General features: G+C 28.1%; 1 protein-coding gene across 1 annotated transcript in view; it reads left to right on the top strand.

The window, feature by feature from the left end:
• LOC100202088 (uncharacterized) overlaps positions 1–12,347 on the top strand; it is a 41,782-nt gene that overhangs the window by 28,097 nt on the left and 1,338 nt on the right. The window contains exons 5-6 of the mRNA XM_065799742.1: positions 7,161–7,441; positions 11,953–12,136. Of these exons, the coding sequence (XP_065655814.1) occupies positions 7,161–7,441; positions 11,953–12,136 (465 nt within the window). The remainder of the gene's footprint in view (positions 1–7,160; positions 7,442–11,952; positions 12,137–12,347) is intronic.

Here is a 12,347-nt window from a genome sequence, read left to right as displayed (position 1 = left end):
GAAATAGAACACATTTAGGGGATGAGAGCAGATTATTTTCAAAAATGTTGTTTTTTGGGACACCCTAATATATATATATATATATATATATATATATATATATATATATATATATATATATATATATATATATATATATATCAAGCCTTCTCAGGAGACACGTGAGTTTGCACGCCTTATATGTCTACACATATAATATTTTGTTTTGACAACTTGGCCATGACTCCTTGCATGTTTTAAGTTAATGCCTTTAAAATATGCAAACAAAAATTAAAGTCTGGTCATATAAGGTGTGTGACCGCATGCGTCTCCTCAGAGGGCTTGATATATATACATATACATATACACATATATATATATATATACATATATACATATACACATATATATAGATACATATATACATATATATATATATATATATATATATATATATATATATATATATATATATATATTATATATATATATATATATATATACATATATACATATACACATATATATATCAAGCCTTCTTACAAATCTTTTTCTGTTTTTTAACACTTTCCTCTAAAGGTGTTTTTTTGAATTAAATTATAGGTATTTTTACATGTTCTCACTTTTAGTATACTTAGCTTATAATTAGAATATACTAATTTAGTACAAATTTTCTTTGTGTAGTGAGTTATTTAAGTATTTATTTGCAGGCAGCTCTATTATTGCATAAGTAATCAAAATAACAGATTTTTTGACATATAAATACAAATAGTTATTCTTTACAGCTATATTGACAGTAGGGAAACACGCCTCATGGACAACCAAATTTTAAATTGCTAATATTTTTTACATGTTTTCACCTTTAAAATACTTCGCTTGTTTACACAGTGTATATATATATATATATATTCAATTTATTTTCAACGTGTAGTGAGTTATTTTGAATATTTATTAACACAATTTTAAATGAAAAAAACATTTACAGCTTTACTAATTGCAATAGTAAAATACTACTTTGATAGGTCTTTTGATATTGCCAAAAGTTTTTTAATTAGAAGCACAATGTGGGCAATATAATAAACTTATATATCTTTTAATGATTGATAATTTAATTATAAGTTCTCAATCATTAAAGGTAGAATCATTAGAAGTATGACTAAATTGTCAAACAGCTCTCTAATATGACTGGCACATCCCAAGTTGTTTTGGGTTTTAATTCAACCATGTAACTGGCCTCTGATTAGATTAGACTTGATATAACACACAGCAATAACCTACACACCATACCTAATGGTCATATCAAGAATCAGTATATATAGCAGACCTTCCAACCTTTTTTTTAAAACCTTAACATTTGTTAAATTAAACCTTGAGATTTACACAAAAACCTGGATAAACGTAACAATTAAAAAAAAAAGTTTTTTTTTTTTCATATAAGAAAAACTAATATAGGTAAGATAAGTTGAATTTGATAAAAACCCATTTTTATTCATTATGTTTTTTATTCATTATGTTTAGAATTGCAAATTTATGTTGCTTTCTTTGAGGCTTTTAACAGCTGTTCAGGTGGTTAGAAAACTCAAAGAAAACAACATTAATTTAAAAAAGAAACTTTTAATATTTCTCACAGTTAGGGCAATATTTTTGTTTTGTCACCATTTTTAAAAATTCAGATTTGATTTATAATATAAACAAACCCATGTTTAAAGCTATATGTTGGTGCTGGTTTTATGATCTTGTGCATTTAATTTTCATTAGTTCTTGGTGTGGCGATAACCTTATTCAGAATTTATATTGTTTTGAGCGAGAATAAATTTGTGAGATTCATTATTAAACCATGAGTCACACGCTAAAACCTGGAGAGTTGGAAGGTCTTATATAGTGATGTTTAGTGGCTTAGATTTGTGGCACGTTATGACTGTTTTAAAGGCTTAACCCTATACTGCAATTGAATTGTCTAGTTATTTTATTAGAATTATTGTTCTATAAATAGCTATTAAAATTTACCTTTCACTGGAGCTTGTTTTTAGCTAATAGAGTTTCACAGACTTTTAAATCCATTTAGTGTCACCAAGTCCCTTATTATTATTAGCACTGTAATGTCTTTAATTAAGGTCTTATTATTTTTCTTGACAGTGGTTTTGTTTTCAGTTTCATGTATGTCAGCTACCATAACACAACCATAATTTGTCCACCTTAAAATTTTTAGAATAATATTGTATTATATGGTTTTTACATCTTAATGTGAATATGGTTATACTATATGTTGTTGTTTGTATTTGTTATATTAATTGGGTATACTTTTTAAGCATGTTTATCTCTATATCCACATTTTTTTCTAAAAATTATTGATGTTTTCTAAATTTGGAAGGGGTGTGGGTGATTGGCTTTTCTGTAATGAGGTCCTTTTTATTGCAATAATGACTGCTATGATGTAGGCTATAGGCAATGATAAAGATAGCTAGCCATTTTTATCAGGCTCTTCGAAACATCATTGGTGAATGTATTGTGGCTCTGAGGATGGAGTTTAATCTACATTAGTCCACTATTTAATTTTAATTGGATCTTAAAACACCATATATATATATATATATATATATATATATATATATATATATATATATATATATATATATATATATATATATATATATATATATATATATATATATATATATATGGTGTTTTAAATTTATATATATATATTTTTTTTTTAATCGTGGATTTTTTTTTATTTTCTCTCTTTACATGTGCATGTAAATATGGGTAGATAAGTTAAATAATATTAAAATGAAAAAAAATTAAACTTTTATATATTTATTAATTATAAGTTAATATAAATATGTGTATGCATGTATATACTTATATATATATATATATATATATATATATATATATATATATATATATATATATATATATATATATATATATATATATATATATATATATAGAACTTACACATAGGTCATGATTTTCCTTTAAGAGTCTGTGTTTATCATTTCTATTACATTCGCAGTGCCTATATTCTATTATTATTTTTTTACTATACACTTTATTATAGTGTCATTATTTTGTTCTGTTCAGTATCAAGTTGAAGCACAAATTTGGCCATGAGTTAGAGCTTTATCTTGATAAAAAAACTTGATGGAATTCTATACAACTATGATAGAGCCACTAATTTAAAATAATTTATAATTTTGAACTTTACACCAGTTGTGTAAAAAACTCCAGTAACAATCATTTGTCTGCATGCTTTTTACTTCTTGTTAGACATTCGTAAAATTTGAGTTAAGGAACAGTATTACGTACCTTAAAAAAATTAATAAATATTTCTTTTATTAAAAGGTTGGTAATTCTTCAGTTAAACAACGTAAAATAAAAAATGTCTAATCATGGGTTGGTACATCTCTAATAAGTATGTCTGATGTGATGCACTCTTCCACAGATAAAAAAATCAATTAAAACTCTTAAATATTTTATTTGACCCTATTAAATGCTAAAAAAGTTTTTTGTTGTTACCTAAATATTGCAGCCCTACACAAAATAGCTAAAATCGTACATGAAAAGCATAATGCTTTATTACTAGCCCTACTACTTCTACAACCGCTACATCTCTTACTTCTATACATGGCGTATATGAAAATATTCTAATAGCTTGTAACTAACCATGAGCGAGATCTCGTCTCGTTCTCCTTTCTCGTGAGAAATGGGACTTCTCGTGAGAAACGAGAAATAGAAAATTCTTGCGAGAAGTAGAACAAGACTTAAATATTATTTTCTAATTTAAAAATTATTATTATTTACAAAATGCTTAATAATTTGTTTTTTTCATCAATTAATATTTTGACTCCGTGATTTTAATAAATCTAATTAAAAATTTAATTTGTTTTTGACAAAAACAAATTAAATTTTTAATTAGATTTTTTAATTAGATTTTTTTTTTAAATCTAATTAAATAATTTTAATTAGATTTTAAATATTTTTAGTTAGATTTTAAATACAAAATTTTTTTGTATAAAATGGTGCACTTTCGACTTAATTTCATTAGCTTACCAGTGGAAGTCAACTTGACACATATTGTTCATATTGAAAAGAAATATTCTTGTCTCATTTCAACGATCAAAAATGTCACCAAGAAAAAACAAAATCTGGAGATATTTTCAAAAAACAAATGACGGTGCTGAATGCAAGGCGTGCAAAAAGTCTTTGAAAACAAAAGATGGAAACACAAGCGGACTTCATCGTCACCTCGAAAAAAAACACAGCCAAGATTACATTGAGTATTCTGAAAAAACTGACGACTCTATTCTTCCTCCTGCTAAGAAGAAACAACGAACCATGGTCGAAATGGTTGAAACAAAGTCCAAATATGACAAAGACAATTCCATTCAAAAACAGTTTGACTCTGCAATGCTGGATTACTTTTGCAATGATCTGGCATCCTTTTCAGCAGTCGAAGGAAGAGGTTTCATTGTTTGACAATGAGCCTTCATCACAGAACAACATATTCAAGAAAGCTTTCAATTCGGTCAAAAGAAGTTCAAGCTGGAATGAAGAGCATAATAACGGTGATTACGCCAAATCTAAAAAGTCCTGCATTTACTTTTGACCTTTAGACTTCTAGAGCTCAGGACAGCTACATCTCTTGGACTTTTCATGCTATTGACGAAAATTCGAGACTACATCACTGGACACCCCATGTCCAACAGTTCCCAGGCAGACACACAGGTATCTTAATTGAAGGAAAGCTGGATTTTTTCTTAGAAGAACTAAATTTGCCTGCTGATTTGCCAATGTACTGCGTGAACGACCAGGCAAGAAACATGAAACTTGCAGTCAAATTGTCGAAGCGCCTTGACCAATACTTGTGCAACAATCATATTTTGCAATGTGCAGTTCGAGACTCATTTGGAATGACTGCTGGAATGGATGATGCGTTGCAAACATGCAAAGATTTGGCTTCTTTAACTCACCAGTCAACAGTTGCAGCTGAGTTGCTTGAATCAGAATCAGACGGTCAAGGAATCAATTTTTGACAGTTACGCCAATCTGTTGACACAAGATGGAATATTGAACTGGATTGTATGGCTTCTGTCCTACATCTAAAGAGTGCAATTATTAGCATATGTGCAAATAAAGATATTTTTTCTTCAAAGACCATCAGTGTATCACAGTGGAAATCATTCGAGGGAGCAGTAGAAATTTTGGCACCACTTAAAGAAGCTACAGAAACGTGGTCGGCTGAGTCTATTCCAACAATTAACACTGTCGCCGATTCTCTTTATTTAATCCATAACAAAATTGATCAATTTATTGAGACGGATGGAAAAATGGCTACGGTGTCTTGTATGCAAAAAACTTGAAAAGCTGCATTGAGAAAAGATTTCCTCTTTGTCACACTGGAAACTTATTGAGTGCTGCAGCAAACTACTTAAATCCTGCTTTAAAGGGACTTCACTTGAAGCTCTTCAAAAAATTTCAAACAACAAAAGAATGGTTAGCCTCACAGGTTAAGGATAATGTTGAGTGCCAACCTGTTGCCAGAGTCCTTTCAGCAGATTTGTCCCCTAATTCAAAACTGAAGCGCAAGTTAAACGTCAGACTTGAAACACAAGAGCCAACATCTGAACTGAATCCTATTTTGAGCGAAATGTGCCAGTATGAATATCTCCCTGATGCCAAAAAAGACTTTCCAATTCTTTATTGGTGGAAATTGCATTCAAATACATTGCCAGAACTCTCTTCATTAGCTAGACAAATTTTAGCTATTCCAGAAAGTTCAACTAAATCAGAGAGAGTTTTTAGCTCAGGTGGAAATGTCGTCTGATCATCCAGACACAGCTTACACCCAGAAAAAGTAGAACAAATCATCTTAATCAGAGAAAACATTGTCTTGTTGGAAAAGTTTGGCAAAAAAATTTTGAATTAATATTTGAAAAAGTTGTTTACATTTGACAAATGTCATTTGTGTCTATTTGTCAAAACCATGTTTACATTTTTTTCTTTTACTATGATTTTAATAAATTTGTTTTCAAAAATTGTTAAATTTCTTTTCTCGTTCTTGGTCTCACAAGAAGTACTAACTTCTCGTCTCGGTCTCGTCTCGTTTTGAAAAAACCTAGTCTCGCTCTACTTGTAACACATACCCAGAATTTTTTTCAAATGTATCAGGTTGTTAACTAAGTTCCTGCCATTTTTTGTTTACTTTAATTATAAATAATAAGTATTAAACAAATTGAACTTTTCTCATAGAGTGAAGATGCTTCTCTATAGCAATGAGAGAGTATTCCATTTTCTCTGCCAGTTCTCTTGCTGTTTGACATAATTTTTTATTCAAAAGTTGGTTTAATTGTTCCTTATCAAGTTCAGTTGAGCCAGAATGAGGTCTTTGAGGTCAAAATTTATATTTTTGAACTTAGCATACCAGTCATGAGCATTTTTTTAGGTTTCTTCAGCATTCTCTCCATACACAAATGTAACAAGCAGCATTTACACCCTTGATTAAAAGCAAAAAAGAGTATCAAAAATCGCCATTATTCTTACTTTGATTCTCCATTTTGTTGATCTGAAAATAAATAAATATATTTAACTCATAAATAAATATAATTAACTCCAAAAAAATAAGCTTTTTTTTTTTTTCAAGTATAATTTAAAAAATAGAAAGTTGCTAAACTGATAATTAAAGATCATTAATTCATTCCTAAAAATTTTGAATTATATGTAAAAAGTTAAACTTTTTATGTAAGTCTAGGTATCATGTATTTACGAGAGTTGCAGAATTTGTTTTATGTATTTGAAATTAGGTCAAATATCATTGGTATCTAATATATAAAAAACTTTTATATCTAAAATATAAAAGCTTTGATTCAAAACTTTTTTGCTAGTATCTCAATAAGTATTTTGTTTTGGTAAGTTTAATTCTCTAAACTTATTTTCTAAAGTTTCTAAGGTTTAAGATTTAAAAAAAAACAACTTGTCTCAGCACTTGGGGATCCTTTTAACAACCTTTTCCTTTAATCTTTAAAAAAGTGTTAGGGTGCTTTTTATACACATTTTTGTGCAAATTATTTGCTAAATATTAAAGAAATATTTTTAATTTAAAATATAAATGTTCTGTTGTTAACAATGAATTTGATTAAAATAAGTAAACAATTATTTTTATTCTTTAAAATCAATAGCAGTTAACAGTGTTCAAGATTTTGTTAACACAGTCATACAAAAATCAACACCTTCTGGTGATTCAATAGCTGGAGGTGTTGTTGACAGCTACCTTGCAGGAAAATATCCATTTAATTCAACAAGTTTACAATTTGGTATGGTAATTGACTATCAGTACACATATGGATTTGTAATAACCAATGACTTGAATAATCAAGCTGTTGAAAAATGCTTACGCCAGCAATTAAATTCACGTGAAAGTTATATAGCTGATATAGTACTCAACATGAAAGCCTATCCGGTAAGAGTTTTTATCCAGTAAGAGTTTTTGAAAAATCTGGTTACTGTAAAAAAAAAAAAATTTCAAGGTCTTGAGTTTGAATGATGACTAAATTTTTAGCAATTATGATTAGTAATCAATCATAGTCCATATTTGACTGTTATTTAATGAATTCATGCACCCACATACATACATGCATACATACACACATACATACATACATACATACATACATACATACATACATACATACATACATACATACATACATACATACATACATACATACATACATACATACATACATACATACATACATACATACATACATACATACATACATACATACATACATACATACATACATACATACATACATACATACATACATACATACATACATACATACATACATACATACATACATACATACATACATACATACTTACATACATACAAATTTTATTTTGTCTTACTGACCATGTTCCATGTTTTTCTTTTTAACTCTTTTTTTGTCTATCCTTATTTATAAATAATTAATTTTAATATTTTTTTATAAATGTGCATTCATTGCTCTGTAAGTTCTCCCTGTTTATCAGTCAGTGTTTATACTTTTTTTTTATGTGTAAAAGTTGTTTTTAAGGGGAAAATTGTACTTTTCTCTTACATGTATAAAAGTTATTTGCATATTTTTTTATGCAAAAATATGATGTTTGTGGGACCTTTATAATGTTGTAGAATGTTTTTTCATCAATAAATAAAGTAAAATGTTGTAGTATCTAACAGCATACTGTTAGATATTATAACTGTATAACTGCAGTGTTAATCTTCAACTGTTAATTTTTTAAAACATTTGCTTTATTTTGTGCACATCATTTGAAATGTTTATCAACCAGGTACTCAATAAAATTATGAATATTTTTTTAAAATAATGTGCAGCCTAATAATGTGTGGCTCATATTTGGAGTTTTAAATAATAAAATCGCTATTTAAAATTCTCTGAAGTTTTAGTTGGCTCATTTAAATTTTCATATTTTGGCATGTACACTGTGAAAGTAGCAACTAAACTTTATTCTATAATTTCAAAGACTTCAAAGTTAGTATTTTTGATAACAGTTTTTATATCTAGCTGGTTGCATCAGTTAATGTCATTCCTTAAAAACACTATTGAGTTTCCCTTCAATTATTATGTTCAATTTCATATTATGTACATAATTATGTACCATTTTATCTTTATATTATACATTAGAGGTGTAGTGGTACATTTCATGTACCACTACACCTCTAATGCATAATATAAACAGATATGAAAAGACCACACAAACACACACACACACACACACACACCACACACACACACACACACACACATACACATATATGCATACATACATACATACATACATACATACATACATACATACATACATACATACATACATACATACATACATACATACATACATACATACATACATACATGCATACATCTCTCAGAATAAAGGTCAGCATTTGGCAATGTCAACCTAACAGTGTCATAGGTCAGATTTTTTGCCGACCTCAGAATTTTAAAACTAAATTTTATTTGCTATTTTAAAAAAATTTAAAATGGTAAAAGGAATGCTTTATTTAAACATTAAATTAATGGCCAGTTTTGCAAGAAAGAGGGAAGAAAAGAAAAGTTATGAAAAGATATACTAAACTCCATAGCTCTTTTTTTTTACCATTTAAAAATACTTTTAAGCAAAAAAGTTAATAAAAAATCATTTTGTAATACCATAGACTGGTTTTAAAGTTTATAAACATGTTTTGAGACTTTTTTACAGTCCTGTTGTGTAGCATTAAAAATTTTATCGTATATCCATAATTAAGAACTTTGATAATGTTATAGTGCATTTTTTTAACATAATATACATGGTTGGTAATAATCATTTTTACTTTATTTCTTACATTATTGATTGCGTCGTTTTATTTGTTGTTTTTAAGCATTGGATTTTTTGTTACAACTAACACGAAAAAAAAACATTAAAATGCTTGTAAAAATTCAGGTAAAAACTATGAAACTTAGCATACAATAACATCAATTTGTGCTAAATACACACACCAAATGACTTTTTTTCACCATGTTCTTTGCTGCATTAAGTCTGACAAAATTGTTTTGTTCAAAAGTTGTAAAAAGTAAGCATTACGACCGTCATGTTAATTTTTCTAGAGTTAATTGTTGAAAAAAGTTGAAGACTTTAATGCTGTAACTTTTAAATACTAAATGATATGATAGTATTTCATATTTCTGAAAAGTTTCAAGTCATTTCCATTTTCAGTTCATTTTTAATAGTTTAAAGAGTGTCAAATGTTACAACTGCCACTCTCACGAAATTGCACATATATATTTAAAAGTTATATCTGATTTGATAGTTTTTGTCAATTTCTCTATGGTACCATATGCAATGCCCATAGCTGAGAGGAATTTTATTTGGAATAATATACTAGATAATAAAATTTCTTTTATTCTTAAATTTAAACTTCTGTTAGATCATTAATGTTTTCTTCATTCGCATAGAGCAGTAATACTGAGTTTGATATATCTCTTTTTATAATCAATAGGCTTCATTTATTGAGGTAATTATTGTTACTAAATAAGACACATTATTATCAGGAGCAATAATAGCAAATTTCAGAAGTGAACTTATACTGTTTCCTAAAACAGTTTATATAAGTTCACTTCTTTAATATAAGTTTTCTTTAAAAGCTTTTTCCAGAGTTTTGCATTTCTTATAAAGCTGTGCTTTAAGATACCAAGCAATTTTTTTGGCCCTAGGCATGGTGCTTTAGATCTTTGTAATTGCTGTTTGATTTGTGGTTGTCAATAAAGTAAAGAAGTTAAACAGATTTAGATTGGCTAAAATGCATTAGCTTACATATTTTAGTTTTAATTTCTATAAGCTATTTCTGGACCCAATTAACAATATTGTCAATTTCAGCTTGAAAAAAATGCTTTTGTTCTGTAGTGTTGACAATACTGCAGAACTAAGAATTTCAGTGTTGTCTGCATGCACTTTGCAAATGTAAAGACAGATTGGAACTGTTTGTTCAGTGTATTGGCAATAGAAACTTGATAGTTACTAATTCGACCAAATATAGGCTGTTATGACACAATATGGCTGCTTACAGTCCACTTGGTGTTAATGTAGGCAAAACTTTTTTTTGGATTTTTTTGTCATTTGGTTAAATTGAGTTTAAAGAAACAAATTGCATCATGAGTTGATTTCTTTACAAGATTTCAATTTCATTTATCTTCATTAATCAAGGCTATGGTTTCCCATTTGCTGTTAAAGTTGAAAAACTTTAGCTTTTCTTGTGTTTAATTAGAGATAACAGTTAGCGGGTAACTCATAGTGTTTTTTATTTTTTTCAATATTAATACATGCGATAAGTGCTCGGCAACATTTCTTGTAAATATCACAAAAAAGTTGTTTTTCATTTGCATCTAAATTTTGAAATATTTCTCCCATTTTGAATTGGAAAGGTAATCATTGAATGCAATGTAGTTCCCTTTATTATATGCAAATTTAGAACTACTGAAGCAATTATCCCTGGTAACAACTAAATGTTCTGACAAGGTGCAGTGACCTTGTGAATTGTTTCCTAGAGAAAGACCAGAAATGATCTTATTAACTCGATTGATGGATTCAGTGGTTATTAAATCAGGTGTATTTTTTGAACAACCATTGGATTGTGCAAAAGTTGGTATTGTTACATCTTTATAGAAGTGGAGTTTAAAAATAGAATTAGCAAATTTAGTTTCTGAATTGATCTCAACGCCTGTGGTATTTAACTAACTTTTTTTACCAAATATATGTTTTCCACGAGGGGTCAGTACTGAAAAATATATGTTTTCCATGAGAGGTCAGTTCTTAAAACTATATGTTTTCCGTGAGAGGTCAGTACTGAAAAATATGTTTTCCACCAGAGGTCAGTACTGGAAAATATATGTTTTCCGTGAGAGGTCAGTACTGAAAAATATGTTTTCCACCAGAGGTCAGTACTGGAAAATATATGTTTTCCGTGAGAGGTCAGTAATGAAAAATATATGTTTTCCACGAGAGGTCAGTACTGAAAAATATATGTTTGCCGCAAGAGGTCAGTACTGAAAAATATATGTTTTCCATGAGAGGTCAGTACAAAAAAATATATGTTTTCCGTGAGAGGTCAGTAATGAAAAATAAATGTTTTCCATGAAAGGTCAGTACTGAAAAATATGTTTTCCACCAGAGGTCAGTACTGAAAAATAATCAGAAATCTAAAGTATAGAAAGTTAGTTTAATATGATTTGATCAAAAGCATAATGTTAACAATATTTTGTTATATTTTGAATATAGATTTATTATAATAATATAGATATTATAAAATGTAAAGATATAATAAAACTAACAATATAGAGCTTGCTCATTTTTTATTTGATAGTTGTTGAAGTAATTTGAATTTGAATACTAATAGAATTGTTTCTAATTAACATTATTTTTTAAAATTAGTTACCAGCATTGTCAGCTGCTCAGCAAACATCAACAAATTTGTTTGATCCAACCAGCCAAATTTTTATTAGAGCGGTTTGTGGATGTCTTGGATTAATTTTCTTCTTTTCTGTTTGCTGTCTCATTTGGGAATATTGCTACTGGAAACCTAAAATGAAAAAAAATAATAAAAATGCTAAAGTTGGTGAGTTATTGTTTAATCTTTGAAATATATATGTTAAATCTTTAAGCTTTGACTATAACAATTATAATAATAATCATTTTTTAATTTTAACAATTAGGTAATTCTAATAATTCATTCATTAAGTTGATGTTTGATAAGAATGGTGTCACTCACTACAGAAGTCTGATTAAAGGAATGACTAATCATTAAATATAACATGACTAATACCAAA

Source organism: Hydra vulgaris, chromosome 06 (assembly GCF_038396675.1).
Source record: "Hydra vulgaris chromosome 06, alternate assembly HydraT2T_AEP".
In the NCBI taxonomy this organism is placed as follows: Eukaryota; Metazoa; Cnidaria; class Hydrozoa; order Anthoathecata; family Hydridae; genus Hydra; species Hydra vulgaris.
This window is presented reverse-complemented; position numbering and strand designations above follow the sequence as displayed.